The sequence below is a fragment of the Terrapene carolina genome, unplaced genomic scaffold (genome assembly GCF_002925995.2).
Source record: "Terrapene carolina triunguis isolate 2854851 unplaced genomic scaffold, T_m_triunguis-2.0 Scaffold25, whole genome shotgun sequence".
Classification (NCBI taxonomy): domain Eukaryota; kingdom Metazoa; phylum Chordata; order Testudines; family Emydidae; genus Terrapene; species Terrapene triunguis.
Genome location: NW_020664376.1, coordinates 3,029,107 through 3,047,638, shown reverse-complemented (window position 1 = coordinate 3,047,638; position 18,532 = coordinate 3,029,107). Strand labels below are relative to the sequence as shown.

Sequence of the window (18,532 nt, the reverse complement as noted above, 5' to 3'; positions counted from 1 at the left end):
ATTTGGCCTTTTGTGTCTGGAAGATCTTAGAATAGGCCCAGTCCAGCGACAGAAGTCTCTCTTTCTGCCTTTCCTAATCTCTGTATGCCCTACCCATTCCCAAGGAAGACAGTGGAAGCAGGGTAAGACCCAAGGTTAGATGGCAGTGCAATGATGTAATGTTCTCAGCCAGTTCAGACTAGACTGAGCCGTATCTGAGGAACTGCTTGCAGCAGAAAAAATTAGAAAAAACAAGGTATAATATTCACATTGGCAATATTTGTGAAGAAATTAGAAGCTAGTCATTTGTTCTATATTCTGTCCCACTGAAATGTAAAGCATTTGTCTGAACTGTGTTTCTGCTTACTTGTGTGTATTGTATCCTTAACAAAAGCCATTAGTTATAGTTTCCGTGGGATTTCTCCCCCTATTTTACAGGCCCAAGATCAGGAGCAGGTCGCAATTGCAGCAGAATAGATTTATCATTTGGGAGGGACCAGAGAGCTGTTTGTTGAGAAGTCTGGCTTTCTGTGGTGATGCTACCCCTTTTCTAGGTTGGAAGCACATGGAGGTGGTAGAATGGCTTCAGCATTATTTCTCCAGTGATTTGAAGATTTGTTTCATGGGTGTTCTCACTTCATTGGTTTCTCTGACCTAGCTTTGGCAGCTTCTAGCCAAAAGAAAAAGCGGTTACAAAAGTAAAAACAAATGCAGCTGAACACCATCTGGTTGATCACTTGTGCTGCTGCTATTACATTAAAAGGCTTATATTTAATGCCAGGAACTCTTCTTAGTGCAAGGGTTGATGTGGATTAGACAGAAAATTGGGGGGGCTGTGCCCCCCGCCACAAGGCCCCATCCCCTGCTCCTCAGTTAAGTGCCAGCCCTGCCTCCTCCCCTGAGGCCCCGCCCCATGGCCACGTTGGAGGCCAGAAGCTGGAGCCGGGCAGTGCGGATGCGCTGGCTAGTGCCATGGTGCGGGTGGCCGTAACGCTTCCCCATCTCCTGCTGCTGCTCAGAGCCCTCGTGCTGTGTATGTGCCTCAGCTCCTTTTCGCCCTTTGACTGCTCTCAGCCTGTAAAAGCCACCCAGGCTGGGGGGACCTGGCTCTTGGGCCGGGAGAGCCCTCGGGGGGGCAGCGACTGCAGAGGGGTGGGGCCCAGTAGCCCAGTCCAGAGCGGGTCAGTCCAGGCTGCTCTGGGGAGCTCTGGACCCTCCATCTGCCCTTGGTGGTGCGCCCTGGATCTCTGCCCCCCCTCCTGGGCTTACTTCTCCGCTGCTGCTGGCAGCGGCGCTGCCTCCAGAGCTGGGTGGCTGGAGAGCAGTGGCTGCTGGCCAGGCACCCAGTTCTGAAGGCAGAGGAGAAGTATCTGTGTAAGGTTTGACCTTTGCGCTGGGAGGGGTGGCTATGTGGAGGGGAGCTAAAGCAAGTTTTGGGGTGGAAAGCTAGCCCCCTAACTCCCCCGGGCACCGCCCCTGTTTAATGCTTTAATGCTTCTGAGACTTAGTCTGATCTGGCACTTACCAAATCCTTCACAACCTCACCCAAATATAATGTATCAAGCTTACATGGATTCACTGATGAGCCTATTTCTTCTAATGCTGATTGACAAAGCATAATTTTATCTCTGAAATTCATCAGGTGTGCTAAAGCCTCTTGTTCTGACCATGAAACAAGAAGCTTAAGGCAAAGATATCAAATAAACCCAGAGTAAAGGAAGCCAAAGTTGAGATGAATAAATCTGGAACAAATCTGGAAATGTTCCAGTCCATTTTATTCAGTAAAAACTTTCAAACCATAGGGTCTAATGTTTAAGAGTATTTATCCAGGAAGGCTTAGCTCTCTGATGCAACATCCGGTTTTCAGCTTTAGATTTTTACCCAATGCTACTACTGCATCAGCTGAGTCACAAGAGGTAAAGTGACTTTTCCCCAAGGTACACAGTCAGTCATCAGTGATTTAACTAGTCTTAGGACAAGGAATGTTTTTTATCATTCAAGTAATTAAGGATGAATTTCACTCCAGTGCAGAGGGACCCATGACATGCAGCATACATCTTCTGCACTGAACCAAGCGGAATGGCCCTTCACTGATCTGAGTAGGGTGGGGCATTTTCTCAGCACACCAGTCTTCCTAACTCTTTTTTAAATTATTCTCCCGCCCCCGTAAAATCCCATGTAAGTGTGGAGTTACTCATTTCAGGGGGATTACATTTATGTCTATAATTTCAGTGGAATTTTTGGGTGGAAGTGTATGTTTGTATTTCCAGAAATAACAGAGTGCATTTTGTCCTTTCATTCTCAGGATGGTCCAGATTCTGAAAGAGGAAACCGGACAAAGCAGGAAAGTGCTTGGCTCTTCAGGTTATGGTATAGCTTTGATCACAAGTATCCTTTTAACAAGCATTGCTTAGCTTCAAGATATGGAAGCTAATGTAATGTTCAATTTCTTTGCCATTTATTACTCTCTGGATTTATGGATTTGAAGATGGGGTTTTATAAAGGTCATTCATATAGATTTGGGGCACAGGGCAGAAACTTGAACTTGCAGTTAATTTCCTTCATTATGGCATGTGGTATTTCACCCTTGTGTGGGGAGAGAAGAGCTTTACTGAGAAAAGGAATTCTGCATCAAAAGCAATGATCGGGAAACAGATCAAATGTTCTAGTCAGTGATCCATTTTGCAAAACAATTCTCATTTTTGCTAATGCCCAGAGAACTAGCAGTCTAGTTCTTCCTGAACCTCTGTTCTCCAGCTCAGTTACTTTGCTTTGAATAGCCATACTGCTTCATTAGGATGGAGCCCTTATGGGATACCCTGTAGATGATATGAGATGTCTAGGACTCAGAAGTTCAGTCTGACTCATCCACCCTCCAAAAAAGTCCCTGGCTACAAATGTTAGCACAATTGGTGTGTGGACGCAAGATAGGTTAGGCTTGAGCCCAGGCTTGCATTGATGTGTAGACATAACCTAAGGGAGCACATACACTGATTTGTTGAAATACTTGTAAATGTTTGTAATCCTTAAGAGACAACTTTTCAAGTGGTTGGAGCCTCTGTCAAAGTATCAGTAGGTCAATTTTTAGGCCAAACTGCTGTGATAGTACTGCTACTTAGCATTCTTTTGTGAGACTCACTGTGAAGAAAGATGGGAAATAATTCAGAGTATGTGGTAGTGATTAACTGCCTTTGAAGAAGGAAGCAGAGCTGACTAAACTACCCCTCCCCCTCCTCGAGGATGTGCCTTTGTAAACTAGGGTTGGCTGGCAGTGTTTATTTCCTCTTGTCCGACCCTGGCACAAGCACAGTCCCCAGCAGGTGCAGGAGAGGGAAAAGCATTAATTTAAAGCAGCTTTGTTCGCTCTATTACAGTTGAATTTTGAATGTAAGAGATTGGCTTCTAACGCACTTGTTTTCTCAATAGCAACTAGTGGGCTGGGGAAAGATCTTTGCAGACTTTGTGCTGATGAAACATTGGAATCCAGAAATAGAATTTCTTATTGCTATTGGCTTTTTTTAGTTTCACAAAGAGCACGGTTAAAATGTGCCCTTCAGCACCGATGACTGGGTAGGGCGCAATAGGTTTCTGGTGGGTACAGTTCAGTACAAATGTTATCTGCTTGTTGGAGTTGGTTAATACACTGGGCTCATTGAGAAGCCTGTCACCTCTGAATCCCAAGTTTAAAGTAGTTGCAGGATAGCTCTCTCAACAAATGAAATTTGTTCAATTGTTTCACAAGTAAAAAGGAGATTCTTCTTCTTTGAGTGATGGTCCCTATTGTATTCCACTGAGGGGTTACACATAGGGCGTCCTCCAAATTTGCGGCTGTGGAAATCGTGTCATGGACCATGAAATATGGTCTTCCCTGGTCCCCCACCACCCAGCTCTGAAGGGAGAGTGGCAGCTGCTGGCCAGGAGCCCAGCTCTGCCCACCAGCAGCTATAGAGAAGTAAGGGTGCCAATAACATGCTGGGCAGCAGCCACCACTCTCCCACCACCCCAACTTCAGGTACAGCCAGCGCAGAAGTGAGGGTGGCAATACCATGACCCCCTAATAGGCTTGTGACCCGCTTTTGGGTCTGGGCGTCTAGTTTGAGAAATGCTGTGGAGAAATCACACCTTTTGCATGGGTTGGTTACAGCATAAATAGCAAATTTCATGGTTGGGTAACACCTCCACAAAATTTGCTATTTATTCCATGACCAACCCGTGAAAATCGTGAGATTTCTCTGTGATTTAAGTAGACCCCTAGTCTACTTAAAAAGAACTAGTGTCTGTTGGTCCATGCATGCAGCCTGGCTCCATCTCATGGTTTTGTCCCAGGCGATAAAGGGCGGGGAAGACCAACCGCGCCCTCAGTTCCTTCTCACCACTGCATGGTCTGAGTCAGAGCCTCTGTTGTTCTCTCGTCCCTTGTGATGTGTTTTCTAAAACACAGATAAAAGACTGTTTTTATTCTTGTATATAATTTGTAGTAGTTTTTAGGATTTAAGGAATTTGGGATGCCATTTTACTGGCCTTCCAATTTTCTCCCCCAGCTCCCACGCCTGGTTACTGCATTATGCTGAAGATGGCAAGGTTCAAGTTTTGTGCTTCCTGCCCTCGCTTGTTCTCGGTCAGCGATGAGCACCAGCGCTGCCTTTATTGCTTAGTTCTTAGTGCCGTACTAAACCGAGCCGCTCTAGAAATTGTTTCATTGCGGATTGTGGGAGAACGTGTCTGTCCTTCCTGAGCCCCTCTGCCTAGCCTGCCAACACAGAAAACTAAAGCTTTTCCAGATGTGCACACTTTTCTCCTCTGTCCATTCCAGATGGTGCCCAGATATGGATCCAGCTATAGTTTCATGAATGATTGGGAAGAGAGTAGTCCAGTCCTCTGCTGGAAGTATGTGGGAGGGGAAAAGATTCCAACAGGATCATGGGGAAACTCACTAAAGGGAAAAGTCTTTTTCCACTTTGGTGTGTGTTAATTTTTTTAAGCAAAAAAACCCAAAACCCCGATTTTTCTGTTAGTGTAATCAGTTTACACAGAGTACTTGAACTGGCTATGCATCAATGACTGGATTATTTATATTACAACATCTTGTTTTTACAGTGGTTTTCAAGCACACATCTGTTTTCCTTAATTGTTTTTAAAAGTTATTTAAAGCCCATTCTCACCCATAGTGGCCCTCCGCTAACTACAACCCTTCCAAGTTGCTGTGGTCTGCTGGCCCGCTGTTTGACTACTCCACAGGTTTATGATGTAAGTATGACGGCAAAATATTAACTTTGTTTTTCTACCTTCCACTAAAAAGTTTCCTTTACAGGACAAATTACATAACTTGAAAGATGTTGCAAGTGCTGCTTCGTGCTAAGTTATGGTAGCAAAAGGTTTGAGACCCAATCCATAGGGCAATATCGTTTGCTGGTATAAATCAGTCACTCCAATGACTTCACTGACTTACACCAGCTGAGAATCTAGCCTATGATGTTTTCAAGTCATACACAAATAGTATTTACGTTTCATGATATTAGGAGGCCATGAAGCCCTGTCAACAACCTATCTACTGTTCAGTCCCTTAAAAGTATCCCTTCTGGTTTTAAATACAAAATGATTAAGACAAGACCAAGATTTCTGTTCATTATTTTTGGGGTTGCATTTTAGCGTCTCTTAGGAGAGCCAAATGATCCACCTTCAGCAGGCAATCTGCAGAACTTGGTAAAACACTTTATTAAGGTTCTGTTTATAAATAATTCATTAATTGTTAATAATTTTTATAGATTGATAGACCAACAGGTCAGTATGCTGCTTTCATAACTTTTAAAATAACCAGCCCCTTCTACTGATGCTCTTGCAACAATCTAACTCGTACTCCTCAAGTTGAATTTGCTTAGAACATCTGTTAACGCTTTATAAATGGAACCTTAATATTAAATGTGACCGAATTCAAATTTGCAGGTTCTCTGGTGTTTAAATGTGGATGTCGTACTACGTACTCTTGACACAGACTGTTAAGAACTCTCCTGTTTCTAGTAAAGATTTATAACCCTCCACCAGAAGTTTTGAAAAACTTTCTTCCACCGTCTCTGCACACGTTAGAAACTCATTTTTCATTTCAAAGTCAAACTTTAGACCGAAAAAAGTTTGTGAATTCCCATGACACTAATTGCTCTCTGTCAGTAGGCATTAAAAGTGGCATTGTTCCCATCATAGGCATGCCATTAGGAATCTTAAAATAGATTTTAGGCTGGAAGGCTTCCATCAAACCAGTTAGCATACTGTCAGCAGCCCTTTTATGATCTCAAAGCTTATTCTAGTTCAGCTTCACCTTTTATCCGTTAACTAAGGATTTAACTAGCTGAGTGTGCAGGTCTTGGATTTCATTTAGCTCTGTAGTCTGGCTTTATTTTCTACTCTTATTCTTTTACATAATTTAAACTTCCAATTCAAATGGTAAGTTAGCTAGTAGTACATTTGAATCAGTACAGTTTTTTGGTTTTCCTCTTGGGGCATTGCCCTAATCAGCTGATGATTTACTGTTTGTATATCAAAAACTCTCATGAGGATGCAACTTTTAATCTGTAAGCCAAATTGCTCAGCTATGTAACTCTTGTACTGTAAAAAGCAATACTGTGAAACTCTCACTCTTTCTGTCCCTTTTTCTCTTGAGCTATGTCTACACTGCTTGCTTCTGTGGTGGCATGTAGTGAATGTACCCACGTAGCCCCTCTCACACGGATATAAATAGCAGAGTAGACCATGAGGCACAGCTTAGGGGAGTAAAGACACTCCGGAAAGGCGTGGGTATGTACTGTAATACATTCTTTACACAGCTCTTTATGCGCCCGACCTGTGCTTCCTCGTCTATACTGCTGTTCTTAGCAGCGTAGTGTCCCACTGCCTCCCCACTGCTAGAGCCTTTCCCAGTTGCCAGAGCCCTTCCCCAGACAGCAGTGGGGAAAGGCTCTGCCACTCCCCTGATGCTGGAGCCTTTCCCCAGAGTGGAAAAAGACTAGCAACAGGAAAAGGCTCTCACAGCAGTGAAAGGTTCAGCCTTTCCCCATTGCCTCCCCTCTGCTAGAGCCTTTCACTGACATGTATTGCTACACACAGCCGTGTGGACGCGGTGTGCTTTTTCACTGCAGTGCTTTTCACTCTTGTACAGTGGTAGGAGGTATAGATGTAGCCTTGGCGTGTTCCTAAATTTAGATTTAGAAAAAAACTAATAACCTTAAGCTTTATACACTGGCGTCTCTGCCAGAGCTCTGAACCCCAGAGTTGTTCTATGCTTATCCTTATGCTACAACTTTCAGTAGGTGACAGGGTGACCAGATCACACAGGTGAAATATCGGGACACGGGGTGGGGATGGGGAGGCGGGCGGAGCGAGCAAAAAAAAAAAAAAATGGCCGCCGGAGCTCCATGCCCTGCCCCCCCACTAGCTTGCCTCCGCTCCGTCTCCACTTCCCCCCTCCCTCCAGCGCTTGCGCCACCATACAGCTGATCAGTGCAAGCCTGGGAGGGACGGGGGAGGAGGAGGAATGCGGCGTTCTTGGGGAAGAGGCGGGGCCAGGGCGGGGATTTGGGGAGGGATCCAATGGAGGAAGGGGAGGGCGGAATCGGGGCAGGGGGGGCGCGAGCCCCCTCCGGGCTCCGCTCCGCCTGTGAGCGGAGGCAAAATATCGGGACAATTCGCGTCCCGACTGAAGGTAGGTCGGGACGCGGGACAAATAAGCAAATATCGGGACAGGATGTCTGGTCACCCTAGTAGGTGACTATGGTTCTGCGACAGCCGTGTAAGCTCTCCAGCTTGTCATACACTTCAAACCAGAGGATGTTTTTCTCCCTTCCCTACCAGGTGCAGGGGATTCAGTTAAAACACAGTCCTGTCTGTTGTGGAATAAAGAGATCAGCCCGTAATGCATATGCTTTTGTGCTGGTGCCCTCAGTTTAGTACATTTAAATAGTATAGTTGAGAGGATTAAAGAATAAAATTAATGACTTATCTAAAAATGCATTACTAACACAGCCAAAAACTTAGTTCCAAAGGGAAGAAGTAAAGCTACTTACTAAAATGAGGTCCAGTTCTGAGATCTCCTGTAGGCCTTTGCCTGAGGAGATCATGATCTGCAGGTTGTGGTGAGAAGACCGTGCATGAGCACATTGCTTTTACCCTTCAACCTTTTTGTCATGCTCCTTCTCTGAAGTAATGGGCAGACCATGCCAATGTTCCCTCTCATTTTTTTACATCCATGTGTGGAATGAATTTTGTTATGCGCACCAATATGGAGGCAATGTGTGGCAAGGGTGGGCCCAAGGGGTTTGGAGTGTGGGAGGGGGCTCAGGGCTGGGGCAGAGGGGGGTGGGGGAGTGAGGGCTCAGGCTGGGGGGGTGGGCTGGGGATGAGGGGTTTGGGGTGCAGTGGGGAGAGAGGACTCCCCCCCTCCCCCTCCCCCAGCCCTCTCTTGCCTCAGCAGCCCGGGGCCAGGGGGGAGGTGCCTCTCCCCCAGCCGCAGCAGCTCCGAGGCTGGGGCCGGGGGAGAGGCACCTCTCCCCGCCTGCATGGCCCTTGGTAGGTGCAGCTTAGAGGGAACTTAAGCAGCCTCCCCTTTCCACAGCTGGTTTTAAAATTATCTTGCTATTTTCACATTGTGGATGCTTCCCATTGTGCACTGGATGCATTTTAGTTAGATGAAAAGGGATCGAATACCTTGCTGGCAGTCAAGCAACCCCATTTGTACGTGGAATGCAAATAATGGCTTCCAACTTTGATATTTACTGTCCTCCTTACCACTTGAATTCAAGTAGTTTGAATGTGAGGTGCTGAGGCAGCAAAGCTTGGTATGTAGAGCGGGATATTTTTCAAAAGCAGTCAGCATTGGCTTACTTCTGCTCCCACTGAAGTTCTCCCATTGACTCCAGTGAAGGAGAGGTAAGCCAACACTGATTGCTTCTGGAAACCCCACCCAGAATCTTTAATCCTTACTTCCTCAAATGCTGGTTTACTAGCACAAATGGGAGTAATGGAACAAATTGTAATTTTAAAATAACTTTGTTATACCTCCCATACTGAAGCTCATTATTTAAAAAATAAATAAATAACCCATACAATAACCCTGGTGTTTGCCTTTTAAGTCTTTACAGATATCTCTATAAAAGCTTATAATATTTGCTGTTACTTTAAACTGGCTTATCCTACCAAATCTTTTTTTCTTCTGTTTGAAAACACAGCTGTGTGCTATTGTCTGCTCGTCCTAATGAAGCTACATTTTATCAAAGGTTTTCTGTTAACAGCTTGCTTGATTGGGCACTCAGACTTTTGATGTCAGGATGTATTAGGGACAGAACATTGCTGGCGTAAAACCAGCAGAGGGAGCTAAATTACTTTTCAGGGTAGTGAAAACCTGGCAATAGGTTTTTACTACAGCTGGTCAAAAGTTTTCACATTTCAAAATTTGGAAAGTCTTTTTTCCTTGAAATTTCGACAAACAGGAATAAAATTGTGCAGAAATTCTTAGTTTCTCACCCCACCCCATGTTTTTTATTGACTTGTTTTTATACCAGACTTGCATGCATTTGTTCCATGATGGTGTACAGAATTTTGCTTGATTATTTAATAGAAATATTGAAGACAGAGTGCATTCCCCACCTAATTTAAGGTAGCACAGATTTTTGTGCTCATGCTACTTGATATTGTTTGTTAAAGTTGAAAACTTTGCATCAGAAGTGGTTATTTAAATTACACATACTGTCTGTGCTGGTAAAAAGTGGTGATAGTAGTTACAATTAAACCGCAGCTATTGGTACAAAAACCATATAAACCGTGCCATGTACACGTCTTTTGCACTCCCAGTTCTTTTCTAATAGATAGCAGAGGAGATTGCCTGTGTAATTAGTGATCTTAAATAGGTTCTAATCTTTTAACCACTAGTAACCCCAGCACCCTTTCCCAGGAGTATGATAGTCTTAAGAGCCAAGTTTTACTGTGACTTACCGCCTGTGAAATTCATTGAAGTGAATGCATTGCAGTGTATAGATCAGGGCAGAATGGGGGGGGGGGGGGAGGTGTAACTGACAAATTGAATGAGTTAACAGTGAAGTAAAATATATATTTCTTGAGTGAATTCAAACTGCTCCTTTCACAGAATGATAGGGGATTGTAGAGGCCAATTTAGAGTTATTCTTGGAAGAATTTCAAGTCCCCAGGGATCCACTTGGATACATTTCCCGTCTTTCTCAAAAGAATTCTTCATGTTGCCTGGGATCCTTCTGAAGCACAGTAGGTTAATTCACACATCCTTTCTGCTTGGGAATATGCAATCACAGATTTACATATTAAACATAATTGTTAGAGTACATGTTCTGTGAAAACAAGTTTCATCATCTGTGAAGCAACTTTCATAGAAGCCTGGATTGTTCAGAGAAAAACATTAAATAGCCTGTTGGTTGCAAATGCTAATCAAAGAGTTGGGATAAATACAATAGTCTCTTGGGTTATAGAAGGCCATGCTTCTTAAATATGTGGCGAAAACTCATTTGTTTGCCCTAAAATTGATCGCATTTATAAGTTCATAAGTATGGTCTTATGGCAAAATCATAGGATGATAGCCAAGAGCAAAGCAGGGGCTGCAAAGCAGGATAAGACCACATGGTCCACCTAGTCAGTCTCCAGAAGAGGCCAACACCGGATGCTTCAGGGGAAGATGCAAGAAGCTTTATAGTAGATAATTTGTGAAATGATTTATTGTTTTTGTCACAATCCTCATTTATTGGTCAATATAAGCATTTATATACCTTCTGAAAATCTATTTTTCTCTATTCAGTCTAATTGGATGTTCTTATTCATACGAACATCAAGGTCTTCTATATTAGACTCTGATACTTTAGTCTTAAATCTTCTGTCTTGCAGCATCGTTGATTTTACCCTCTTGTAGTATACATAAGGCTACGTTTTAGTCACGGGTATTTTTAGTAAAAATCATGGACAGGTCACGGGCAGTAAACAAAAATTCACGGCCTATGACCTGTCCATGACTTTTACTAAAAATACTAGTGAGTAAAACTTGGGGGGGCTGCCTGGGGGCCACACGTGTGCTGGGGGAGGGCAGCCTGGGTGCTGGGGAGGGGGCGGCAGACGGCCTGGGACCCCCACTGGTGCTGGGGGGGCGGGGTGTTGGCGGGGCCAGCAAGCTCCCTACCACGCTCTGCACCTCCTGCCCCCCCCAGCAGCAGAGTTTATGTGTGGGAGAGGGCAGGGGGTTGGGACACAGGGTGGGGTGAGGCAGGCTCTGGGCAGCACTTACCTGGGGGGCTCCCCAGAAGCTGCAACATCCCCCTAACTCAGGTCCTAGGCGGAGGCACGGCCAGGGAGCTCTGCGTGCTGCCTCCGCCTGCAGGCCCCATCCCCGCAGCTCCCATTGGTCATGGTTCCCGACCAATGGGAGCTGTGAAGCCAACACTCTGGGTGGAGGCAGCGCCCAGAGCGGCCTGGCCACGCCTCCACCTAGCAGCTGAGCAAGGGGGATGTTGCTGCTTCTGGAGAGGCCCCAGGTAAGTGCCATCCAGAGCCCGCCTCACCCCATCTCATGCCCCAACTCCTTGTCCCCTCCCACACCCAAATTCTGCTGCTGCGGGAGGAATGGGGGGGTATGGTGGCCCAAGACTGCCCCAGCAGTGGCCGGTGCACTTGGCGCAGGGGCTGCCTGAGTCGCCCCATAGCCAGCTGTATTGGCCGCTGCAGAAGTCATGGAAAGTCACGGAATCCGTGACAATCTTGCAGCCTTAATTATACAACATGGTAAACAGGAGTGTCTTGCTTACCTTGCCTAAATAATTAATCACATCCTTCTCCAGTCCTGATTAACCTATATTTCAGTGGTTCCCAAACTTTAGCAACCCGCGAACCCCTTTCACTAAAATGTCAAGTCTTGTGAACCCCCTCGTAAAAATGAATATTTCCAAGGATTTTCTCCCTTACCTCAGCATAAATTATAAAAGCAGGGATCTTGGAAATATAAAATTTGTTTTTATGACATTCTAATTACACACTATTTATTATTATTTATCATTACAGTATTTTTATTACATTATGAAAACGACAACACTCTTCCAAGATCTCACTTTTGTAGCTTAATCACTTTTGATTAAGCCTGTTATAATACAAGGCTCCTATCAGAGGTGCCAGTAGAAAAGTGGGGGGGCCCACAGGGGCTGCTGGAAAAAAAGAGGGCCCTGTGGGACGGTGCGCCGACGTGGGGGTGGCACATGACCCTCGTCTCCCCCCGTACTGGCATCTCTGCCTCCTATGTTTCATCAAGGAGTGTCAGATGTGAAACCAGCATGAAGGTATTTAAGAAGCCAACTCAAAGAGTTCCTCCTACACAAGCATTCAGGTCTTGAGCAGTCCAGGCAAACAATGTACATTACAACAAAGCTTAAACTTGTTCTTCATAATAATTTAAAAATAACACTAGCAGCCTATTTAATTTTAAAAACAGCAAAACATATCCACCTCCCTTTCTATTTCGTATAAGGAGTCTTGAAGGTTAAATCTCCTCAGTGTGGTAGATCTGCTTGCTTTGATCTGCTTAGCTCTTGGAAGTCTAGGGGCTCCGGGCTGCTGGCCCCATGCTGCCCAGGATCCCTAGGGAGAGCTCTGTCCGCCATTAGGGAATTTTTTTCTGAGAACCCCCGTAACATTTTTTTAACCCCCAGGGGTTCACGAACCCCAGTTTGGGAACCACTGCTATATTTTGTATCATCTGAAGTTTTGCTATCTCACCATTCACCTGGGCTAGTAGACCATTCTCCATCTAATCTGTTTTTTCAGTGGAAAATTTTAAGCTAGATGAAATTTTCTGTGTAGTATCTTCCTGTGGAAAATTTGGGTATTTCCATTAAAAATGGAGCCACAATGCAACAGTCCTGTGCTCCCGTTCTCCTCTCCATTCAGGGCTCTCTTGCTGAACTACACCTCACATGATTAAGGTTAAGATTTTGTCTCAATTATTTTTAGTAAAAGTCACTGACAGGTCACGGGCAATAAACAAAAATTCACAGAAGCCCGGGGCCTGTCCGGGGTCAGGGGAGGCTGACAGCTTGAGCCCTGCCGTGCAGCTGAACCAAAACAAGTCCGAGGTCTGTTAGTCATGGAATCAGGGACCTCTGTGATGAAATCATATCCTTACACATGATGCACTACAGACCATGACTTCTATGACATACCACCTCCCATCACCAGAAGTGGAGAAAGTGATGCCTGATGGGAGATATAGTCTAATAGTCAGCCTAGCCTACAGTGGAGAATGCGAGCATAAGACACTTGAACTACAACTTCCATGAGGCACTGTGGTTCCAGTTTGAATGCACTACTTTCTCTCTTCTTAGTGATCTGCAGAGGTGTATCATAGGAATCCCCGGCCATAGTGCATCATGGAAAATGTAGTCTGTCAGAGAGCCCATAAAGGAGTATAAGACATCTAAATTACAAGTGCCATAAGACACCACAGCACCATTTAAATCAAAATATTTGTTTTTCAGCTGAAATATTTCACCAACATGTCAATTTTCTACAGAAATTTCAGGGGGGAAAAATTTGGTTTTAACAAAAATTTCCATGGGGGGGGGGGGGTGCTGTTTTCTGACCAGCTGTACTGTTCACTCTTTTTTCCAATATCATATTGAACACTGGTTTTAACACAGAACTTTGTGGTCCCTTGCCCCGTTTTGCTGTGTTGGAAATTAGCCATTATTCCTACTTTCTGTTTTCCCTAGCAGTTCATTGCATCTCACCCAATGATGACTGAGTGTATTCATAGCCTCTTGTGAATCAATTTCTTAAAGGATTTATGGAAGTTTATATGCGCTGCTATCATGATCTGTTGGGTTTTTTTGTATCGGTTAAATTAATTTACCTTGTGCTCAAGTAGGCTATACTGGCTTCGTTCTCAGGATTGCCCTCAGTGCTCTTTTCACTCACTCACTCACACTCACACACACATGCCCTGCTTTCCAGTCTGGGAGCTAGTTTTAATATGTTCATATTTTTGGTACTGAGTCACCTCATTCTTAAATTTCTTTAAGAACTCTTGGATGTACAGCATCTGGTGCTGGTGACTTGTTAATCTTCATCAGTTTGCACATCCCTCTTTTGACACACACCCCGCCACACGCCCCCCCCCCCCCCCCCATTCTCAACAGTGCCTGGAGTAAGTATCTCCATCTTTTGTGGTAATGACTGATTCCTGTGTAATGTTGAACAAGTCACTTCACATGTTTGCATTTGTATCTGTAAAATGGGGATAGTAGTACTTACCTATCATATGCGTGTTGTGAAGCTTAATATTTGTAAGTGCTTTGTTATTTATTGTTCTCCTTGATAATCTTGGCTTGCTGTTTTTCTTTAGACTTTTTACCCCCACTTTATAATTTAGCATATTAGCCTGCAAAAAATTAGCCTAGATTTTTAGACTCTTGTACTATTATCTTTCTTCCATGATACTATTTTGCAGTGACTCTTCAGTGCTAAGAACCAACCATAGTTGCTCCATGACTCAAAAAAAAACCACCTACATTTATAGCAGTAACTTTACAGGGAACAGTAAGGTGATGTTTAACCACTTGGTTTAAAGTTTTAGCTTTTACTTACGTAGGCTAGACTTCAAGAATTTAGTAGTTCAGGTTTTTCTAGTATATTTTGACTGTTAACTCTTATGTATTGACTGGTAAGTGTAGACCCCTTTGTTCAGCTATTTTACAACAATGAAAAGAGAATATTAACCAAGTGTTACTGGATGCTCTCTTTTTCAGAATCAGGAGCAGCTTAGAGAGGAGGATTCAGATTTTATTCTGAATGATGGTGACCTCACTCTGACATATGGTGATACGATAATAACTGCTAATGGCTCTTCTGGCTCCCGCACTGCTACCACTAGCCTTGATGGCAGGAAAACAAAAAGTAATTCAGAGGAGGCATTGGAACATGATCTGGGAATGGGAGATAATGAAGTTACAAGCAGGGGCACCCGACTAGTATTTCCTTTGGAAGACAATGCATGACTACTGCCTCAGTAAAAATACAGCTATAGCTGTGGATGGATCAAGGAAGACTGCAGGCCCCAGTGTCACTTGAGGTGGGAATGCTTACTGAATTGAACTAACCTGTTTATAAGTGGTTTTACTAAAGTCTGAAGACACCAACCTTGACTTTTTTTTTTTTTTTTACTCAAGATGCTGACAGTGGGTTTTTAAATGTCTAAACTAGAGAAATGGGAAAATTGGTCAGTCTCTTCTCATAAAATTGCATACTGAATCTAAGTAGAATTAGCATGCTGCAATTCTCTCTCATTCAGTTGCAGCACCTTTCTGAGAAGAGGTATGTGAAAATGTTACCCAGCAGAACCAAGCTAATTCAGGCTGGGTGGAGTTCTAGCTTGGTTTGGGAATGAGGGAGGGGAAACCAAACAAAAGTCTAGTTATTCTGAGACTTAAAGGTATGGGAGCATGTCTGATTTTCAGGCGGTCCAGTGTTAAATTGCTCTCTAGAAAACTTGAAACTATGTATAAAAGGGAACAGTATGTACTAGGAGTACAGGTGCATGAATGCAACACTTTTCTGGGATTTGTTACTATGACAAACTGCACTGAATTACTTCAGGAAAAAGGGAAAACAGCACAACTTCCTCACTGGCAACATATAGTAGGTACAGTTTAGAATAATTCAGTATTTAAATAGGGAGGCAGTGAATGTTGTTTAGTCCCTTAGCTTTGGACAACTTGAGTATTACTGTTCGCATATCTTCTAGCACATCACAAGAGAAAACTTCTTAGTGTCCAAGACTGAAATGAATGACTCAAGCCCTTATCTAGGCTCAGATTTAAAAAACCACTTGTTCTCTCATTAGGTTGTTAAAAATCAGATGAAGGAAGCCAGAACCCAATTTTTTTGATGGAGATAGAGCAGATAGTGATATTGCTTACAGTGAAGCTAGAAAACAGTATTGAACATATGAACCAAAAGGTTCCATATTGAGATGGGAAGTATCCCTGGAATCTGCTTTGATTGCAGTTTAAACCATCACAGCTAACAGGCAAATGTTTTTATTTCAAAAGGGGAAGATAATACTATAAATTTAACCATTTGTGGTTATTACATCTGAAGAAAGGTGTTTATATTCATTCTCTCTTGCAGAGTACATGTGAACTTTCAGCAAGGCACTGCACACTATGTAAACTGTGCAAGTGGCCTACACACTATAGTCCCATCTGAAATGTGAAAAGGGAAAAATGTCTTTGCTTAGTACTTGGCCCATGTTCATGTAGACTTGCTTTAACTTATTGCTTAAGGCTTTTTAATTCCCAGCTCAGTAGCTATAAGTGACCTCTGGCGTATTAAAGCAAATAGTTGAAATCTATTACCTCCTAAACAGAAGCTCAGCTACTGAAAGCATGCTTTAAAATGGTGTAAAGTTATACTTTCATGGCTCAAAATGGTTTAGAAAATGTTATTTTTTAAACTGGCATTTTGTGGCCCACTATTAAAATGTAATGTAATATCAGTTTGCTAAAGTGCTTTTTTTTTTTTTTCTTGCCACTTCAGTTTGTTCCTTTCCCATAAAATGTATATATGAATAAAAATCCATTCTGGTTTTTCCTTAAGTGACCAGTTCAACTAAACAATGGGCTAACTTTAAAATTACAAGTTCCAACTGCACAGCAGCACTTAGTTTCGTTTATTTTAAATACAGTGATCTACCTCCTACTTCTTCCCTCTTAAAGACAAAATATTGATCTGTCTGAAAGAATCAAATTAATGACTGCATCATGGGGCAAGGCAGTAAAAGATTTCTAAAGCTAGACCTGCCACTTCTGTGGTGGAATTGGAAAGGTCACAGTGTCCATCCGCTCCCTTCTTGAGTAGTTCAGAGATGAAAAGTTCAAGCATCCTGCTGAGAGCACTTCAAGCAACAGACCACGTAAACTGTCTGGCACTCTGCTCTCAGGATTAGAATGGATAGCATCGTGTGTGAGCACTCACTATCTCTGCTATTCCAGGACTTGCTTCTTAAATACTACCATGGAGGAAATTGCTTCTTCTGGAGTGATGAAAATGATGAAGTTTACTCTTGATAACTTTAACTCTTTAGAGCCTACTGAATTCCACATTTGGTGTGATAAATCCTAATAATGTCAGACTTTTCCTTTTGTAAAAACTTAAATCATTAGCCAACCTCAAGTGGTGCAAACTGCTTTTCAGATTTTAGAGAGCAGAACCTGTCCAAATCAGATGCACTTGCCCATCTCTGGAGTCAGGCAAACCTTTATATGCAATTCAAGACAAGCTAAAAGCTGTCAAAGACTATTAAAGAGAGAAGGTGGGTGAGGTAATATCTTTTATTGAACCAACTTCAACAAACTTGCCTCTCTCACCAACAGAAGTTGGTCCAGTAAAAGATATTACCTCACCCACCTTGTATCTCTAATATCCTGGGACCTACAAGGCTACAACAACACTGCATACAAGAAAAACTATATTGGCTCAAAGTATTTAGGAATAAGTATCATTTTATCTCTCAAAAATGCTATAACGAAGTGCCAGAGACAGAAACTTTTCAAAATTACCATTTTCTACTGCAAGACTCGCTCCAAGTTTTAGCACATCCTGTACCAGAATGCTTCCAGTAGCAGAGTTAAGACTGAGCATACTTAAAATGGAGTTAAATCTGAAATGCTAACCCTGAAAGAGGGCCTAGTACCTTTCCTCTTAGTGTTTCATTCCTTAGCCCTTAACTGTAAAAACTAATGTAAAGTCATCTTGCAGCAAAGTTGTCTATTACAGAGTTATCTGAATGTCAGACTGAGGGATAACTTCATTATGCGCCCTTAAAAGGAAAGGGTCTTTAATTATAAGTTTTATGCTTTAAAATAGTGATTCTCAATCCAGTACATGTACCCCAGGGGGTATGCAGAGATCTTCCAGGGGGTACATCAACTCTTCTAGATATTTCCCTAGTTTAGAACAGGTTACATAAAAAGCACTAGCGAAGTCAGTACAAACAAAAATTTCATACAGAAAATGACTGGTTTATACTTCTCTATATAATATACACTAAAATGTAAGTACAATATTTATATTCCAATTGATTTTATAATTGTATGGTAAAAATGAGAAAGTAAGCAATTTTTCAGTAAGTGTGCTGTGACACTTGTATTTTTATGTTTGATTTTTGTAAGCAAGTAGTTTAAGTGAGGTGAGACTTGGGGGTATGCAAGACAGATCAACTTCCTGAAAGAGGTACAGTAGTCTGAAAGGGTTGAGAGCCACTGCTTTAAAACAATGAAATGAACATGAGTCTTTCACTTTATCAGTTTTGACTTCAACCTTTCTTCCCAATTTAGACTTCAGAATGAATCAAAGCTAAATGAACTAACAGCACCAACCACTTGTTACGATAGAAATCATTAACTGTTACAGAAAGTTACCCTTTAATAAGATTTCTTTACTAAAAACTCACAAGAAACATCTAATCTTTAGCATGGCATGTTTTCAGCTGGTGCTCAGATTTTTTTCC

General features: G+C 42.9%; 1 protein-coding gene across 1 annotated transcript in view; it reads left to right on the top strand.

Annotated features, from left to right (window-relative positions):
- Positions 1–15,450, top strand: part of LOC112110507 (sodium/hydrogen exchanger 7) — a 100,304-nt gene extending 84,854 nt beyond the window's left edge. Inside the window, exons 15-17 of the mRNA XM_026650341.1 lie at positions 2,285–2,367; positions 5,121–5,226; positions 14,772–15,450. Of these exons, the coding sequence (XP_026506126.1) occupies positions 2,285–2,367; positions 5,121–5,226; positions 14,772–15,020 (438 nt within the window). The 3' untranslated portion in view covers positions 15,021–15,450. The remainder of the gene's footprint in view (positions 1–2,284; positions 2,368–5,120; positions 5,227–14,771) is intronic.
- The last annotated feature ends 3,082 nt before the right edge of the window (positions 15,451–18,532 follow it).